This window comes from Caenorhabditis remanei, chromosome III, assembly GCF_010183535.1.
Source record: "Caenorhabditis remanei strain PX506 chromosome III, whole genome shotgun sequence".
In the NCBI taxonomy this organism is placed as follows: Eukaryota; Metazoa; Nematoda; class Chromadorea; order Rhabditida; family Rhabditidae; genus Caenorhabditis; species Caenorhabditis remanei.
The window spans coordinates 10354135-10372514 of record NC_071330.1 but is presented as its reverse complement, the minus strand read 5'-3'; the positions used below and the strand labels follow the sequence as shown (position 1 = coordinate 10372514).

Genomic DNA, 18380 nt, shown 5'->3' with positions numbered 1-18380 from the left:
ATCAGTTACTCTCTAAAATGGTCTACATATCCATCGAAACTTTCTTATTTCCCATCAGTGTTGAGTTAATAATGTCACTTTTAAGTTCTAAACGTTTTCAGGCATGATATCCGGGTCATCAAAAATATTACTGTACAGATTATGGATTCAGAGTCGGGCTGTTTACGCGAAAACTATTGTGCCATCCAGAAAGATTGCAATTGCGTTGGGAATCGGAGCAGTATCAATAAGTAGACTACGAACAGTGAGGTGCGATGCTGACCATCAAGACCCATGGCTGCTGGTTCCTCAAAAGGTGAGTCATCGTTATGAAGCACATTTCGGTATTTTTAATCATTAGATTTCAGAAGGTAATTACTGAAAAATCAACGGCGATTGGAATCATCAGTTTGCCAATAACGTTAATTGCCATAACCTATACAACAATCAGGAAATTATTGAGGTGAGGCTCATTTAGGAGGTCGAGCTCAAAACTTTTTCAATAATTTTCAGGTGTATTGGCTTATTCCTCCGATTCTCTCCACTTCTTATCACCTATCCTCTCACTAAAATTGAAGCATTTGAGAATGTTTGGTGGAGAATTCTTCTTTGGTCTGTTCAAAACTCCGGACCCACATTTATCAAGTTGGGACAATGGGCTAGCACAAGAAGAGATATTTTCAGTAAAAAGTTTTGTGATAGGGTTGGTTATTGAATCGAATTACCGGGATACAAATATATTTTTCAGCTCTCAGTTCTACACATTCAAACGAAGAGGAAGAGATACTTCCGTGATAAGAAAAAAATTATTGATGAAGTGTTTGGAAAAGGGTTCATGAAACACCATGGAGATCGAGTATTCCTTGAAATCGAACCGTATTCTATCGGATCAGGATGTATTGCTCAAGTTTATAGAGGAGTTGTAGATGTTGCCGAATTAGAAAAAGCTACAGGACGTCATATTCCGGAATTGGATGGAAGGTCAACTCAAAAAATAGCTATCAAAGTTGCTGAAAAGGATGTAGATAAACAGATTGAACTCGATCTTTCAATTCTTCGCAGCGGCGCATGGATTATGCAGCAAATTGTACCTTCCCTATGGTATCTGGATCCAACAGGAGCACTGGAACAGTTTGAAATGGTTCTCCGTCGTCAAGTTGATTTGAGTAACGAAGCAAAGGCTCTACAGAAGTTCTCGAATAACTTTCAACCTAAAGAGACTGGAATTAGATTTCCCATTGTGCTTGGCTATACTAAAAAAGCAATTGTGGAAACATATGAAGAAGGAATTTATATCAATAAGTTGGTAGCAGAAGAAGGACAACCAGAGGTATTATATTACCGAGCATTATGCTTTTTTAAATATCAAATCGGTTTCAGTTAACAGCCAAACAGTCACAAGCGGTTCGCCGACGGATCGCATTACTAGGAGCCCGAGCACTACTCAAAATGATTTTCGTCGATAATTTTGTTCATGGAGATTTGCATCCAGGAAACATTCTGATTCGATTCAATGATAGTGAAAACAACTTGAGAGGAGTTCACAAAGCACCAAAAGCCGAAAGTATTGTGAAAAGAGGGGTGAGAAAGGATATATCTAACTAGTTCTATATTTCGTGTTTGCAGTTTGATTGGTTCCGCTCACTTGTGAATTGGAGATCAACTCCACGTATTCGATTCACTGACTCACCTGACCTTGAAGATGAACCCACTCTTGTTTTGCTTGATACGGGAATCGCAATCTCAGAGACTCCAAAAAATCTTCATAATTTGAAGTCTCTCTTTCGAAGTGTGGTTGAAAAGCGTGGGTACGATGTCGGTAAACTTCTACTCACGCAGTCTCCGTTTCAACAGTGCAAAGATCCAGAACGTTTCTGTCGACAAGTGGAAAAGTTGGTATTGAAAGCGAGGAGTGAGAAGAGTTTGAGAACAGTAAGTGAGAACAGTCATTCAAATGCTAATGATTGATTTTACAGCTGAATATTTCTGCATTACTTTCCGAAATGTTCACAATCGTCGCAGAGCATAAAGTGGAACTGGATTCTGCATTCACTACAGTAATTCTGTCAGTGATGGTTCTTGAAGGATTCGGACGGTCTCTTGATCCAGATCTCGACTTATTTCAATGTGCAAGACCATATCTTTTGAACGTGTTTGTATAGAATCATAATAGTTGTACAGTTGCAGTTATAGAGCTTTAATCAACAGGTTTAGTTATTAGATTCTTTTTTCATATTTTCACTTTCCGGTTTGTATTTTACTTTTAATAAAAGTTGCATTTCATTTCTATCTTAATTTAATTTGTAACTGGTTTATGTATCCAGACTCGTTTTCTTCAAAAAGTTCGAATAGTTTTTTGATTGCATTTTAATTTTAATTTATATAGATGCCTGTCGTGTGGTTGCATGAGTTGACATGTTGTGTTGGTATGATTGTACTTTTTGATCCTGAAATCAAAGTATTCTGCTTCAGATGACCTATCAAGTTCCACCACTTCGCCCTGAAGGAGGTCCGCGCGGAAAGGAATCTTTGTCATGGTTGGAAGAATACTTGGAGGGAAAAGATGAGATTCTTCTTTACGTGACAGCTGCGCTTGGCGTTCTAATGCCCGGATTTGTCTATCTTCTCTATCACAAATGTCACGCCTACTATGAGAGATATGCAAAAGTGAATTGCTGAAACCAAAGTATATTTAATGCAAATGCTTTCAGAAAAAAGAAGAGCAAAGGCTTGCTGAGGAGCTCGCACAGTCGGAAGCAGTAGTCATAGTTCTCGGAAAAGAAGATGGAATAGCAGCACCCTGGGCAAAAGTGATTCATGACAAACTTTGTGATGAAATGGTTCGAAAACCAATGATTTGGTGGTCTGATTCTTTGAATGTCAAAGAATTAATGGAATTCAAAGGATTCTGTGTTTTCATTGCTGAAACTACAGCTGGTGGACAACCAACTCCATCATCTGAATGGTTCCTTGAATGGCTTGAAGATTTGGCTGCGGATTCAAAGCTTCGGAAAAAAGCGAATTTTGATAAGATCCGGTTTTCGATTGTTGGCTTTGGAAGCAGTGATGATGGGCCTGCTGGCTTCAACAAAGTTGCTCGCACTCTTCTGAAACGTTTGAAAATTCTCGGATCGAAACAAATAATAGAAGTGGAACTTTTCAATACTGCCGAGACAGGTTTGGGTATGATAAGAAATGTTATATTCTTCAGTCTATGTTGCAGACAAGAAAACTATGGAGAGGTTCATTGAATTTTCATTTGAACTCCTTCTCCAAATGGACAAACATCTTCCCGGAATGGGCGGGGACACCGACGAGTCAGAAGCTCCTGAAGGTTCGAGCTCCGAAAGCAGTTCGGATGATGAAGAAACAGATGAAAAGCACAAAAAATCGAAATAAACAAAAATAACAATTTGTTTCCTTGATTTTATTTAATGTCTCCTTAACTATATAATTTTAATAACCGATTAATTTCTCACTGATGTGGAAAAATAAATCACTCATCTTTTTATACCTGTATCTAGAAATGTATTATCAATATGTGGAAAATAAAGTAACTTATGAGATAACAACTATGCTTGGAATTTATTTTTACGTTCAACTGATACCATGAGACCAACTACCGTAAAAACTGTATTATAACGGCACTTCAAAATTCTCACTCCTAAATAATATTCCTACTGACCCCAAATAGTCTGGTTGCACTAGACCCAATGGTTGCACCAGACCCAATAAATAACGCCATGCCGTTAAAATACAGTTCTTACAGTATTTTTGATGGAACATGTTGCTTTAAGCATGGGTCTCGCAGAGAATGTTTGAACTTCTATTTTTCCAACCTTTTGTTTAAACTATAGCAACAGTTTCAACATATCCAAAATTAAAGCTATTAGTGAATTAAAAAATCTGCAGATTTTCCTTCTCAAGTACTTATTTTCTCTTTATTGCATAAACTTTCTCTTTCAAGCTTTCTCTTCTCAGTTTTCTTTTCTCAGTTTTATTCGTCGTCAACTAATATACTTCTTCATCCATCTCTAGTCTTGTTTTCTCTACCCCAGAGATTCTATGAGATTCTCGAGACTCTCGTCATTACGAAAAATGAAAATGCGCTCCATTGAGTGCTTCCAGCACGAGATGTCTGCTATCGGCTCCGTTCCCCTCAGCTTCTTCTGAAATAAACTAGAAAAAAATTTCGCACCTGTCGTGCACTTTGAACAGCGAGAAAAATCAATAATCGTCGCCTCTCCACTTGTTTTTCTGAACTCTATCGATTCTTATCTCTCCTATGTTTGTTTCGAGGCAGGCGCCTGACTGTTCATCTTTTTTTCCATACTTTCCGTGAAATTGAAACTCTGTTGTATTGTTGTATTGATATTTTTCAGTCGAAAATGGATGAAGATGATTTGGAATCAACGACTCCGGCCGAAGCACAAAAGCTTCTTCAAAAAGGAAACAGAAATTCGTTTGACGAAGTGAGTGATTCGCGTGAACACGTTCAACTTGATAACTAGGCTTAAAGTAAAATGAAAAATACTTGCATTTCAGAGAGATATGGTGATGGTGTTGGACAATGACCAGTTGATCATGGAGAATCGAAATAGCAGCGATTTGCAGAGTCCATTGAGGAGTGTCACTGTATGTTCAAAATTTGCATATTTATCATTTGCCGTATTGATGTTGGCCCTTTTTTCTCTTTTGTAATGTAGTTATGGTTTCGGAACAACAGCCAAATGTAGATAGTGACGCTCACACAACACCTGTTTTTCTCACGGTTAAAGAGAGGCAAAAAACAAGTAAAATGAATGAGGTTTGTTTTCAGGATGTGCTCCGAGAAGCAGAAAACATTATCACTGACGGACCGCTTCAACAGGCGACTACACTAGAAAATCAAAATGTGATCGTTGATCAAGTAGATGTTGAATTGTGAGTTTTTTTTCTTTTGAAAACAAATTATCACATCTGATATTACAGCCCAAACACTCAACCGGCTGACGGACAACGGTTCGAGATTATCGTTCGACACAGTAAAGTAGTTGAACAACCAGCAAATCAACAAAGAGACGAATCGATGTATGCCACCAGACAAAATAGACTTGCGACTGTGCTCGAAGGTTTGTGTTTTTTCTTCAGAAGACAAGTCATTTCCTCTATCAAATTAATCAAGTTGATGTGAAATGACAGAAATGCACTCGCTCGGTTATTTATTGGTTTTTTGGCGAGAAGACTATTTCCGTCATTTTTTTCAAATTTCTCTTCTGAATGACAACCAATTCAGGCATCGAGATAGATGGCAATGATGGTCCATCGACATCTGCATCAACCAGCACATCTACATTCAAAAAGGGACATCGTAGAGCATGGAGTATGCCAAATGCCAAAGGAGAGAAAATGACAGTTGCTGTGATCCATGACAATCACGAAGAAGGTGGAAACCAACATCGACGGCGGATTGTGAAGTACAAATTACACCCACAGCGAAAGACTGATGAATCTGGAGCTCCACAAAAACACTTGAGATTTGTAACTGCTGGTCATGATGCAGAGATTCAATTAGATCATTCGGATGATGATGATGAACTAGAAGTGGAAATCAATGAAGAAGAGGTCATCATTGCGAGCGAAACCGGAGAAGGCACTCGTGCTGTTATCAAAAGGGTTAGCTTAATTTGCTATTCGGTTCAACTTTTTCACGGATTTCTTTACAGTTTTGGGAGGCACGTTGGAAAGCAACCAATTTTGAGACGCTCCCAGATTGGCTTCAAGACAACGAATATCTTCGCACTGGACATCGCCCACCACTTCCATCATTCAGTAGTTGCTTCAAAAGTATTTTCGCTCTTCATACTGAAACTGGAAACATCTGGACTCATATGTACGGATGTGTTGCCTTCTTTGGAATTGGATTATGGTTTCTCACGAGGCCAAGTGATCAAATGCAATGGTTGGAGAAGCTGATTTACTCTGCCTTTTTCCTGGGTGCAGTAATATGTCTGGGAATGTCGTTCCTTTTCCATACAGTTGCCTGTCATTCTGTCGAAATGAGTAAACTGTTCAGTAAACTCGACTATACTGGAATCTCATTACTGATCGTGGGATCTTTTGTCCCCTGGATTTACTTTGCCTTTTATTGTCGACCTCAACCTATGATCATCTATAACGCAATGATCATTATTCTGGGAATTGCTGCTATGGTAGTCTCATTGTGGGATAAGTTCGCAGAGCCCAAATTTCGTCCAGTTCGAGCAGCAGTCTTCATAGCAATGGGGCTTTCAGCTGTGGTCCCTGCATTCCATTTGTTAGTCGTAGATGGAGTCGATTATATGATGGAAGAGTCACAAGTTCATCTGATGATCTTGATGGGTGCAATGTATATCGGAGGAGCAACTCTTTATGCAACACGCGTACCTGAGCGATGCTTCCCTGGTAAATGTGACATATGGGTAAGCTACCTTCATAAAGAAATAGCTGTGATTTCTTTTTTTTTTTCAGTTTCAATCTCATCAATTGTTCCATACTTTTGTCGTTCTTGCCGCTTTTGTTCACTACCATGCGATATCGCAAATGGGTATGAACAAATTGATGAAAGGATCTTGCCCAGAACAGCTCAAGATTCGATATGGAAACGAATCGAATTCGTCATTTCTGGGAAGATTACTAGGGCTCGACGAGCCAGATGGCGTACAGAATTGGTCCCCCAGAGATATTGGAATCTAGATTGTATGTCGTACTAAACGTTAAAAAATTAATTAATCGCTTTCTTTCAGAATACATGAGGATTTTGATTCGTGTAAACATGCTATGCTTTTTCTGCAGCTGCGTTCATCCTTCTACTACCATTATACTACTCTCGTTCCCGCTCATACCCATCTTTCATGTGTTCCTGGTATTACCCATCTTAACATTCTCACCCATTCTATTGTGATATTTCCTCTCGATTCCGTTCGTGTTCTTCTCCGTTCCGCTCCTTTTTTTTCCAATTTGTTTTCTCTGTTCGTGCCCTCCTATTCTTCTTATTCTTCTTTCCGAGCAGCTATTCTTGTTTGTTCCAGCTTTGAATCTTTCTTATTTTAAAGGTCTTGTGTGCAACTAAATTTCTCACTTCCGAGCTTTTTCTCAAAGATCACAATTTATTTTTTATTGTATTGATATCTTTTAAAACCTATCCTTTAGATCCATTCGACTTTTCTCGTAACACTACATTTAGGTTAGAGATAATCTTTGTTAATAAACAATTCATTTCTTATTTCTAACTGGACAAACTTCAAATAGTGGGCAATTGAACCATCTATCCTAATACCGTAGTTGTATAATTGTTTCCGTTGAAAGGCAGCTTGATGTGTCGTTCTGTTCTCGTGTGAATAATTCAAAAACACAAGCGATCACTTGCAGGTCACCATATTAATCTCTGAATTGTTTATTTTTATTTCAATTCCACAAAAGTTATGCCATTGAAAATTGTCACGCGCACTCATCCTGTTCCCTACACTTCTTTGCTTGTCTGCGCCCTCTGCTCCCAGTTTAGTCTCTCGTTTCACTGGTTGCTCAATTTTTCGTTTGCGGTCATCGTCCTCGTCTTTTTCTTCTTTCCCTCGCCTGTCTCTTCTCCTTTTTCTTGTTTTTCTTTCCTGATAAAAACAAAAAATTCGATTTATTAGCTCCAACTTGTCCCTCTTTGCCTTCCCTGCATCGGCAATTTGTCTTCCAGCGTCCTTTTTTGATTCCTCCTTGTTGGAAGAAAATAATAGTCGGTTTCTCTTTCCCATTTTGCAGAATGTTTTCCTTCCTTCCAACTTATAAAGGAGGTCTTATTATCTATTCTTCTTTTGTTTTTTTAAAGAAAAAATATTTTAGTCGGGCCATGAAATCCTCTTTCTCAGGGTGGTTGTGGTGGACTCACTACGTTTCTTTCCTGGAATCAAGTTTCCGTCATTAAAAGTTTTCTAGTTTTGTCTACACTCCTCTAACAAAAAAGTTCCTTTTTGAACTTTCCGACTTGTCACCCACGTATTTCTATTGAGATATGGATAACACAAGTTTAGTTTTCAATTTACGTAGTAGAGAGGAAAACTTTTCTGTTATGTGAAACTAGCTGAACAGGCAGTGGCGAACAATAATTCGACTGTCGCCGCAGTTCATGAACGCATCATCGAATTAACCGCATAACTTTTGTATTTGTTTTGTCTAGCAAGTGAATAGTAGTTAATTATTTTACTGTCAATGTTCAGTCTTAAAAGATAATACTACTATTGCTTCAAAATCATGTTCAGAATCAATATAGCAAAGTTTTCATATTATCATAACCCCTTCTCCTTTCCCAGCGAGTTCTTCTTACAAAATTATGGCCGTCTCCGTCTTTTGCTGAAAATGATGCTGATGTCGTGAACACATTTCATATACCTTGCTTATTTTTCAAAGTAACTAAACCGGCTACTCACATGAAAACATATTTTGAAATGTACGCATTTTTTTTCTCGTATTCCCCTCATCTATCTTTCAGTCTCGTCTTCTTTTTAAGTAGTTTTAGATTTGCTCATGCGCGTTATTATCATCTCTGTAACCCATAATCTTTAACGAGTGGGCAGAGTATATTCTCTCAGAGTTAGTAAGTCTCTATCAAGGATCATAGATCGAGGAGTGCCGATATTCTGGAGGCTTGACTAAAAACTTTTTCTTCTCGGTGGAAAAAAGAAGATGCGACAGCAAACAAGTCCTGTTTCCGAGGGAAACGCTATACAGTTCTGTCTGTCAACACAGTGAATTGGGAAATCGGTCCGACTGTGATGTCACTTTTGCCATCATACTCAATGTTTAACTGACCCTTCCTTTGTGGCTACAGCTACTCATATTGAAGTCTCAGCTCGTCGCCCTCACTATCAATTTCACTTTGCGTCACGCGACGACTTCTTTTTTTGTGCGACGTAGCAAATTCTTCTTCTTTTCTTCCTTCGGCCATCCTTTGCTTTTTCGCTTGAACGCGTATCTGTGTAAGAAAGGAGCCGCCAGAAAGAGAGAGAGAGGGAGAGAGCACAAGTGGCTGAAAGTAGGAGCACGCGCATGTACAGACATCAAGAGGCGCCAATTGCATTATTGCTCTTCGCTAGTCCGCAAAGACGAGCTCGGCCACCCACTACGTCGTCTTCGTCCAACGGTCTCTTCTCAACTTAGTGGACTCGTTACTCTCGTAGAGTTGCTCTCACACACTTCCGTAAACAAATTGGTAGCTTCTCGAACGCTTAAAGAATGTTTCTAAATTTCCTATACAGGGGGTTTCCTTATGAAAGCTCAGATTGTACTTTGATTGTTTTCTATCGTTTTGAATAAGTTGTAAAAAATTCACTCTACTAAGAAATTACTTATCCACAAAAGCAAAAAACTAGAAATATGCTTATGAGTGGACGGGGAAGGCCATTAATCATTTGGGATCTACTAGAGGCTCTTTTGCGGAGTTTGCTTTTGCACAACAATCACACATTCTCCGAGAGAAACGTTTTTGTCCAGAAGAGCTTCGTCCCGCCCTTGCTCGTTTTTCTAATTAATTCTTTCTTTTAGGTTGCAACCATTCTTTCACTCCTTTCATTCCACTCTCCACCAAAAACTCGTAGTGGTATATTCCATCTAGATCCTGAAAACCAAAGTACAAGAAAATTATTTTGATAGGGTTTCAAAGTGTCTGCAAAATCCAATGTTCAGCTCGAGATCTTTCTGAATTTTAAGGATATGTTTTTTTTTTTAATTTTCGAAACTTTAAATTAGAACTTCTGATAAGTTTCTTTAATTATTTAATCAGTTGTTGTCCCCTTTTTTCTGAATCTTCAGAAATATTTAGTTAAACAATTTTTTCATTGGCATAAACATGAATTTACCGAAATTTCGTTTCCCATTTACTGCATTTTCAGAGAATGTCATCACCTTCGGCATCTGCAGAAGACGTCAAACTTACCGCTGATGGTAAGATTTGCCTCGACGACCCTGCTGAATTCCTGAAGAGAAAACCCAAAAAGAGCATTCTCAAGATGAAACAAGACACATCGCTTGAGGGCAAAGATGGTCGCGCGCACTTTGACGAGATGAACATTCTCGCCACTTACCATCCCGCTGACAAAGACTATGGTAGCATGAAAGTGAGAGTCATGTTCACTGCGAACTTCTCTAAAAATTTCTATTCTAGATTGATGAGCCAAAAACGCCATATCATCATTCGGATGGAGAGAGCGAAGGCGATGAGGGAGTTCTTGGAGTGCCTTCAACTCGGCCAAGAAGAGTCTCTCTTGGAAATGCTGTCGACCCAGAAAAGGTCGCCGAGGGACTTGCGCATCCAGAGGTGCTATAAAGTTGAATGTGTTCCTCTCTAACATTTTCCTATTTCAGTCAGGAAAGTCGCTTTCATCGGCAGAGGATTCTGAGGATGAAGGGGATCTAACAGAAGAACAACGAGGTAACTGATAATTCGAATATTTGCGAATTAATTATGCTTTTTTCAGCTCATCGTCGCGACTTCGAGAAGAAACGTCGTGCTCACTACAACGAGGGAGCTGCTTTGAAGATGCATGCTGATTTGGATGTTGAAGAGGAGGAGACCGAAGACGGAAAAATGGAACACTAAAAAAGCATATTTAATTATCTCATCATGTAACGTACAATTGGGTGTTCGTTTCATTTGTATTCTATCCTCTTTCCTAATTACTATGTGAAGAAGCTTTTTTTCTTCCTCTCCAAAGACGTTTTATTCCATCCCAAAAGCATCTGAAACATTTTGTATAATTCTCCGATTATTTATTTCTCGTCACTGTCCCTTCCCATATTTTATTAAGAAGATTCTCGAGTGTTTTTCTTTGAATCAATACATTATTCACCAGTAAAATTTATCGTTCCATCTTTGGTTTTAGAATCGGATTCGATTTTACTACCTGAAAATTGCAGTTTCCTTTCCGAGTTTATGTCCTTTCCGACCAAAATTATTCAGAATTGAGAAAGCTGCGAATTTTTGAATTCATATCTCAATGATCTTACACTCAACGAACTGATATCGTTGCCAAAATGTTGTCAATTAATTTATTTTGAAATCAAACATTAAAATAAAGTGTCTTGAAAATGTCACTTCTGTCTAGACTATCAGAAATTGTAAAGTCTAGACTGATTGCAAGAAAAAAAACTTATTATTCTGTTATTGGTAGTAAAAAATAGTATAAAAGCTTCATCCAAGTGCCCATTTGATGTAATTGATACATTATTTGTCATCAGCCATCAAATACCCTACAGCGTAGAGATTTGTCATCATAGATGTTCTCGACACAATGGGGTACACTCTAGCCTGTCGTTAGTTTTTATTTTCACTCGTTTCCTATCTTATTTCGTTTTTCTTCCAATGCCACACACGACATGTTTTTTTTCTTTTTTCACTCACTCGAATGTTTGGTTTCTTCTCTCGTGGTCGTTTCTGATAAGGTTTCTTCTTTTTGTTGGTTGGTTTCACATGAGAATCATCAGAAAACTGACAGCTGAACGAAAGATTAGTAAATTTGAGAGAGTTTCATTCTATGTTCATATGTATTTCCAGGTGGAAATTTTTCTTGAAAATTTGTCATTTATCCGTTTTTCCAGCTGGACGTTTAGTAATCATTTACAACTTTAGATTTTAAGGTATCGAAAGCAACATGTCACTTGCTGGACAAATTGCGATTGTTACGGGAGCATCTCGTGGAATAGGTAATATAAGATTTCCTTAAGTTTGGGTTCTAAACTACAACAGCTTACAGGACGTGGAATCGCACTCCAACTCGGTGAAGCTGGAGCAACTGTTTATATTACCGGACGTAAACCAGAAGAGAGTTTGAACGGAAAAGTTGGTTTGACTGGATTAGAAGAAACTGCTGAGGAGATAACGAAGAGAGGCGGAAAAGGAATCGCTCGATATGTAGATCATCAAAATATGGAAGAAGTCAAGAATTTCTTCGAAATCATCGAAAAAGATCATCATGGACAACTTGATATTCTTGTTAATAATGCTTATCAAGGGGTTACGGTAAGATTTGTTTAGCAGTTTACGATTCTCAGAATAATTTAAATTGTAGACAATCTCTGAAAATATGGGAAAGCCATTCTACGAGACTGATCCGTACGTTTGGGATACAATCAACAACGTCGGACTTCGCAATCATTACTTCTGCACCGTCTATGCTGCTCGTTTGATGGCTCCACAAAACAAAGGACTCATTGTGAATGTCAGCTCAGCTGGAGGTCTTCGTTATCTCTTCAATGTTGCATACGGTGTTGGAAAACAGGCTCTCGATAGATTGTCAGCAGATACTGCAGTTGAATTGGCTGTTAGTTTGACTCGAATTTTCTATTTACTAGTTATTTTATTTCAGAAAAAGAACGTCTGTGTCGTGTCAATTTGGCCAGGAGCCGTGAGAACTGAACTTGTCAGCAAGTTCTTCAAAGATGCTGATGGAAAACCAAGAGCTGATGTAAAGAATTCTGATATATTTGCGAACGGAGAGACTGTCGAATATCCAGGAAAAGCTGTAGTAGCACTTGCTTCAGATCCACGAAGAATGGATAAGACTGGCAGAATTCTGGTTACCGAAGATCTTGGAAGAGAATATGGATTCGTTGATATTGATGGTAATGCATGTTTTGAAAGAGTAGTTGAAAATTGAATTGTTTTTTTTCAGGACTCAGACCACCAAACTTCCGTTCTCTCACTTTTCTTCTTCAACATATGGGATGGAATACCACAGCCAACTTCGTCCCAAGTTGGGTTAAACTACCTGGATGGATCATGTGGGCCGGAAGCAGTCGTTTGTAAATAGTTACTGGATTTCTCATTAAAAAGAACCACTTTCAATTGTATCTCTTTTTCTTTGTAAAAAATATTTTTTGAAAAATTTATCCAAACAGTTTCAGCCGTTTTATTCAAAAAGTATTCACAGATTGACAACTTCGTCAGAACTTCCTTCTGAGAACATTACTTTTGGATGGGCAGATAACTTTCTGAAAATAATTGAATGTTTTCTTTTATTCCCAAAAAACTTACGATAAGATGAGTCGGTAATACTCTTTGAACATTTTTCGGTACGGCCGGAAACAACAAATTGCAATGACTGGATTCAATATATTTATAGAACTGGAGATCGTGCCTGTAATCAAATAATTACATCTCATGAAGTATGTGATTTAGCTCACCTAGAAAATACTCGATAAACTGTGGAGGTAGAACTTCTAATTGACAAAAGAAATAAATTAAGACATCAGCAAGAAGGAATAGTGGAAGAAATGCTTTCATTGTGGACACTTTCCGAAGAGTTGTATGCATCCGAAGGGTCGACGTTGACATTGTTCGTCGTTTTAGATCATGATTCTGTTTGTGCCGGAAGCAGTAAGCAAGAAAATAATGAGGAACATTTGGGACTAATAACATTACTATCGTAAATGGTAGTGGAGAATTGTAGAATGATTCATATCCACTAACTGAAAGTAAATGTGAAAAAAGGAAAAAAGAGAAAGGGACTTACTGTAACTATAGGAGAAATCTTCATCATAGCATCTATGAATCAGTTCGAGTAGTCGAGGACGCGAGAATTTGTAGGTAACATGTAATACCTGGAAAAATACTTATTGCGCTAATAGGTTTCTTGGGACGGTTATACGTTAAAAAATTTAAACTAAAAGATCTGACTAGAAGTGAGAAATCTAAAACTACAGTATCCGACAAAAGATCGAGTCGTTATCTCTAGTCAAAAGCCGAGTCTTTTTCTCTGGTTTGATCTGACAGATTTTCTCAATTCGATTCATCTTCTTCCAGCCATTCAAATCAAAGTTCCTAATGAATCATCAAAAGACTCACCAATGAGACAAGACCGGGAAGCCATGCTAAAACACAGAAAAATATTGTTCGTTTGACAGAAAGAAACGACTGAGCAGATGAGAGCATTGCTGTTCGAAAACCAATCAGCAGAATCTGGGATAATATCCAATTCTGAAGGGCATGAAGGTGAACTGCATCAAGAACATGACAAAATGAAGTGGATATATATGTACATGGACCAAAGAAAACCATTGCGAGAGTCTCATGACATTGAATTATTCTGGAATAAAGAGAAAGCGAGGGATGATCATCGAAACAAACATCAACTAACCGTTTAATTGTTAAGAGAAGAGTAACTGAAATGAGGCAATCGTTTATAAGAGTGTATGTGAGGAGGATGCTGAATGTCTTGTGCAATTTTTGATAGTTTTGAACAATCATGTAGAGTAAAAAACAGTTCAGAATCAATCCTATCGAATTCAATATTATTTTTATTGTCATCAGAGTGATAGCGAGAATTTGATGAAAGGTTGGTGGGGGACCAATGAATGTGGCATTTGCAGAATAGTGAGATGAATTCATTGCTGAAAAATAACTGTTTTGAGAGGGAGAGGGTGAAGAGAAAACAGATCAAAAGAAGACGGTTGAAAAAGAAAAAGGAGAGAGCAAAGAGACGTAACCGATTGGAATGTTTATGGTTTGTATTTTATAGTTTGTAGGAGAAAGTGAAAAAGGAATGAAGAATATGTGTGAGAGGAAGGAAAAGTTACTTTTTAAAGAGAGAAACGAGAAAATGAACAGACAGAAAACGGATATGTTTGGGAAATGTCGAGTCTCTTTGTTTTTTTTGATGATCACTTCGAAAACTTGGGATCCAGGATCTAGCTTCCGATGTTTTCTTCTCAAGGTTTAATAATTTTATGTTTACTTTTCTGGAGAATCCAAAAGGAAACATATTAATTTGAATTTAGAAACTAACTTAAAACTCTGATATTAAATTTATTTCACCTGTAGCCAGAAAATTCATAAAAAATAGGAATAGAAAATATATAATGATCTAAAGAGTACGTTGGTAAGCTATCTCGATGTTCGACAGGAAAATATTTCGGTTTTTGGACTATGGCATCAGTTTGATGTCAGATGGAACAATAGTTTTCTCTTCTAGAAACTCAAAAGTCAAAGCGTCGAAAGAAAAGAGTTGTTTTTGAAAACTTGGGCGGATACAATAAAAAGAGTAAAATAGATTTTGTTTTATGCATAATTTGCATATTTTTTCTTTCAGGACAGACTACATTGAAGAGAATAAAGAGTTGGTTCATTTGCTTATTAGACGACACCTAGAGTTCCAATTTAATGAGATTGTAGAATTAATATTTTCAATTCTGAAGGTGTCTCTGAAGCAATAGGATTCATCGGAACTAAGAGAGGGATTAAGGAGAAACACACACAGACAGAAGTTTAAAAAAAAACTATGTTTAATCAATAAGTATGTTTCTATTATCAATAAGGCAAATACGATTTATACGAAATTCGAAAAATTACGAATTTTAGAAACTTGAAAGTCAAATAAACGTGTGATGACAAAAAGGAAAAGATACGTATGTCTGGAGAAGTTAGGAAGAGAACCAGTCAACAAGAAGGGCAGCGTTTTGGAGTTTACAACGAAACGAGAGTACTCATGGAATAACTCGAAGGCACCCAATTGAATGCAGAAAAAAAGAATTCGGAGAGGGTTAAAATTGAAACGAAAAATTGGTTAAGAACACATAATTTAGTGAAGATTAGAACGATTTGGTGGCGTAATGTTTTCTTTTTCTTTTTCGTTTTTGTCGGCAAGAAAGCGAATAATCCGGGCGGTCATAAGGGGTACAATGATGGACTCAGAAGCCAATTTAAAGGAATCTAGAGGAGTTGAAGATGAAGAGAAAAGGATTAGTTAATGTGAATGGATGACGAGAAGAAGGAAGAGTTATTTTGGAACTAAAGATCAGTTGAAAGAGTAACTTTTGCTACAAGTATTGTAGTTCAGAAATCAAGAAAACCCTTGGAAAGGGAGAATTTGAAATGATGCTGATGCAGAAAAGGAGCAGAATTCATTTTTAATAATGTCATCATCACGAGCCAAGTTTATAATAACTCCATTGCAACAACAAAACCTCCCATTGAAAACTTGCGACATCATTATTAAAATGGAAAGAAATTAAATTGAACATCAACTTTTTCCAGGAAATCGAAAGTTGTTCTTCTTTGTTATTTGAAAATGAACATGGGAAAACTGGTGTTTTCAGCTGTTTTCTTTTAGAAGAAATGTTTGACAGTTTCTAGGATTCAAGCATTTCGATATTCATATTAAACTAAATACTTGAAAAATAATTTTTTTAACTGAGAACTTTTAGAATGAAAAAAGGAAAAAGGAGTCGAGGCGTTGTCGTTTTATAGTGTTTTCGTTTTTTCAGTTCGCGAGACTTTTCTCTTCTTCTCAATTTGACCACAACACGGAATTTCATTTCAAAAGAAAAGAAGAGGAAAAGGTTTCAGCTGTTGTATCTTTCGAGCCACTTGTGATCTATTTTTCGAAAGGAATTTGTGATAAATTTCACACGAGTCAAATAAATAATTGAGAGACACAATAGGGATGGGGACTAAAAGGAGGAGAAGCTATAGTTTCTCGTTGAAGAGAGAAGAAGAAATGAATACCCATCAGGATTATAGGAGACAATGGATAGAGGAAACCCAATTGAGACGGAGAACATTCAAATAAGATTTCGAAATGACCAATGCTCCAATTGTGAGATGTTTGGATCAGAACATTGAAAATTGAATAACTCTTTTTCTTAAAAACTCAAATTTCGATTCATTAGATGATTTTAGACAAGTTCAAGAGGACAGTTCAGACTTTCTTTGGTTTCATTGTCTTCTTGGATGGGGCCTTCTGACTTTTGGTGAACGGTTTCTTGCTCTTTGATGGCGCTTTCTTGCTCTTTGCTGGAGTCTTCTTGCTCTTCTTGACAGAGACGCTCTTGGTTGCTGACTTGGTACTCTTAGTTGACATAGTTGCTGAAGTAGTCTGGAATTATATCAATATGCGATTCTATAACAATATGAAATGTACGACCTTGGAGATGGAACCAGATTTGGTGGTGTCGCTCTTCGAAGCAGCGGTTGCTCTCTTCGGAGCTCCAACCTTGAATCTTCCACTAGCTCCACTTCCAGAGGTTTGAATGATAGCTCCAGAAGTGACACCTTTTTTGAGAGCAGCAGAGATGTGAGTACGGGATAATTTAGCATCCAAATTGTAATTCGTATTGATATTCTTGTGAATTGCTTGATGAGTGGCACCTCTTCTATCGTCAATCTTCTTGATGGCTTCAACAATCATAACTAAATACGATGGATGATCGACAGCGGATTTTGGTTTCTGGACTCTTGGAACTGCATTGCTCTGGAATTGACTAGATTTTAAAGTTATTGGAAATTCCGTTTTTACCTTATTCCCTTTTGCAGACTTTGTCGACTTCGCAGTTTTCGGTGCTGATGGTTTTCGAGTCGCTTTGGCAGATACCGCGACTTTGGATCTCGCCGCTTTGATGGAGACAGTTGGAGGATCAGCAACATCGGCCATTATAGCGTGAAAAGAAATCAAAACTTTACTGATAGTGATTTCAGTTCCGTAATAACACTTTTTTCCAGACTGTGAAAGCGGACCATTGAATCAGATGGAACACGTGGAGGGCGTGGAAAGGTCACGCGGAAATTAATGTAGAGGAGACTCAAAACTATTCTTCAACTTTCTAGACAAATTTAGAGAGGGAAGTATGTGATTCAGAAGTTTATTTTGAGAAGATGTCAGTTTCAGGAGGCTACTTCTAACTATTTTCAGACATAAAATTATGGCATATTGACATAATTTTATGAAATGGGAAACAAAAAGGCAACATTCGAATGAAAAAAGGACTAAAAACATGTTTGTTTCAGGATATAATTGAGCTACTTTATCATAAAGTTGTCGTGTGAGCTATTTTTGTTTCAGACGAATCCTTAGAAATCTCAAGAGACAGAATCACAATCTCATCTGTCTCGTGAACTTTTGCTGTTTTTCTTCATTTTAAGATTTTCATATTCTGATATATTGCTTCATCTCTATTCTAAAAGCTTTGTGTTAAAACGCTTTGTTTCGGTTTTTTTTTCAGATTAAAAAAAATAAAATGAAACAATGTTGAAGAGTTTATTCACAGAGTTTAAAATTGAGAAAATTGAGAATATCTTGGCAATCTTAACATGGTCAGAAGAAAGAATGAAGACTGCCTTTGAAGTTTTCAGAACGGGGAATGAGAAGAAAGAGAAATTGGACAGAAACTGGGGGATTTGCATTTGGAAATTATAACATTGCATAAAATTGGAAGACCTAGAAAAGTGATTAATGAATATAAGTTTTGGAAACTGATTCGAGAAGTTTTGAAATTTTTACAATGAAAATTTGAAGTTTTACAAAACCTATTCCCTGAGTTTTTTAAGCTTTGAAACGTGAAGTTATAGTGAGTTTTTACATGAATTACATAAGTCTTTCTGTCTTTTTGAGTGTCTCAAGATACTA

General features: G+C 37.4%; 8 protein-coding genes across 8 annotated transcripts; 6 read left to right on the top strand and 2 right to left on the bottom strand.

Annotated features, from left to right (window-relative positions):
• Positions 1 to 103: 103 nt before the first annotated feature.
• On the top strand, positions 104 to 2141 carry GCK72_010530 (uncharacterized protein; the record flags this gene model as incomplete). Its single annotated transcript, XM_053727915.1, has 7 exons — positions 104 to 295; positions 348 to 442; positions 493 to 682; positions 728 to 1309; positions 1360 to 1560; positions 1606 to 1911; positions 1956 to 2141. The coding sequence occupies 7 exons, from the start codon at positions 104 to 106 to the stop codon at positions 2139 to 2141; spliced, it is 1752 nt and encodes a 583-aa protein (XP_053587492.1).
• Positions 2142 to 2365: 224 nt separating this feature from the next.
• On the top strand, positions 2366 to 3378 carry GCK72_010529 (uncharacterized protein; the record flags this gene model as incomplete). Its single annotated transcript, XM_003110792.2, has 4 exons — positions 2366 to 2401; positions 2452 to 2646; positions 2691 to 3156; positions 3203 to 3378. 4 exons carry the CDS (start codon positions 2366 to 2368, stop codon positions 3376 to 3378), a joined length of 873 nt encoding a protein of 290 aa, XP_003110840.2.
• Positions 3379 to 4367: 989 nt separating this feature from the next.
• On the top strand, positions 4368 to 6693 carry GCK72_010528 (uncharacterized protein; the record flags this gene model as incomplete). Its single annotated transcript, XM_053727914.1, has 7 exons — positions 4368 to 4451; positions 4525 to 4614; positions 4799 to 4902; positions 4951 to 5090; positions 5255 to 5634; positions 5685 to 6419; positions 6469 to 6693. The coding sequence occupies 7 exons, from the start codon at positions 4368 to 4370 to the stop codon at positions 6691 to 6693; spliced, it is 1758 nt and encodes a 585-aa protein (XP_053587491.1).
• A 3185-nt stretch (positions 6694 to 9878) lies between these two features.
• GCK72_010527 (uncharacterized protein) lies at positions 9879 to 10582 on the top strand (the record flags this gene model as incomplete). Its single annotated transcript, XM_003110983.2, has 4 exons — positions 9879 to 10100; positions 10148 to 10300; positions 10348 to 10414; positions 10461 to 10582. 4 exons carry the CDS (start codon positions 9879 to 9881, stop codon positions 10580 to 10582), a joined length of 564 nt encoding a protein of 187 aa, XP_003111031.1.
• Positions 10583 to 11633: 1051 nt separating this feature from the next.
• GCK72_010526 (uncharacterized protein) lies at positions 11634 to 12787 on the top strand (the record flags this gene model as incomplete). The annotated part of the gene is made up of 5 exons (XM_053727913.1): positions 11634 to 11685; positions 11736 to 12001; positions 12051 to 12302; positions 12348 to 12603; positions 12654 to 12787. The coding sequence occupies 5 exons, from the start codon at positions 11634 to 11636 to the stop codon at positions 12785 to 12787; spliced, it is 960 nt and encodes a 319-aa protein (XP_053587490.1).
• Positions 12788 to 12905: 118 nt separating this feature from the next.
• On the bottom strand, positions 12906 to 14368 carry GCK72_010525 (uncharacterized protein; the record flags this gene model as incomplete). Its single annotated transcript, XM_003110928.2, has 6 exons — positions 12906 to 12972; positions 13016 to 13118; positions 13165 to 13449; positions 13494 to 13581; positions 13826 to 14066; positions 14118 to 14368. The coding sequence occupies 6 exons, from the start codon at positions 14366 to 14368 to the stop codon at positions 12906 to 12908; spliced, it is 1035 nt and encodes a 344-aa protein (XP_003110976.1).
• A 2308-nt stretch (positions 14369 to 16676) lies between these two features.
• GCK72_010524 (uncharacterized protein) lies at positions 16677 to 17408 on the bottom strand (the record flags this gene model as incomplete). The annotated part of the gene is made up of 3 exons (XM_053727912.1): positions 16677 to 16853; positions 16902 to 17228; positions 17274 to 17408. 3 exons carry the CDS (start codon positions 17406 to 17408, stop codon positions 16677 to 16679), a joined length of 639 nt encoding a protein of 212 aa, XP_053587489.1.
• On the top strand, positions 16893 to 17418 carry GCK72_010523 (uncharacterized protein; the record flags this gene model as incomplete). Its single annotated transcript, XM_053727911.1, has 2 exons — positions 16893 to 17001; positions 17291 to 17418. The coding sequence occupies 2 exons, from the start codon at positions 16893 to 16895 to the stop codon at positions 17416 to 17418; spliced, it is 237 nt and encodes a 78-aa protein (XP_053587488.1).
• Between the last annotated feature and the right edge of the window lie 962 nt (positions 17419 to 18380).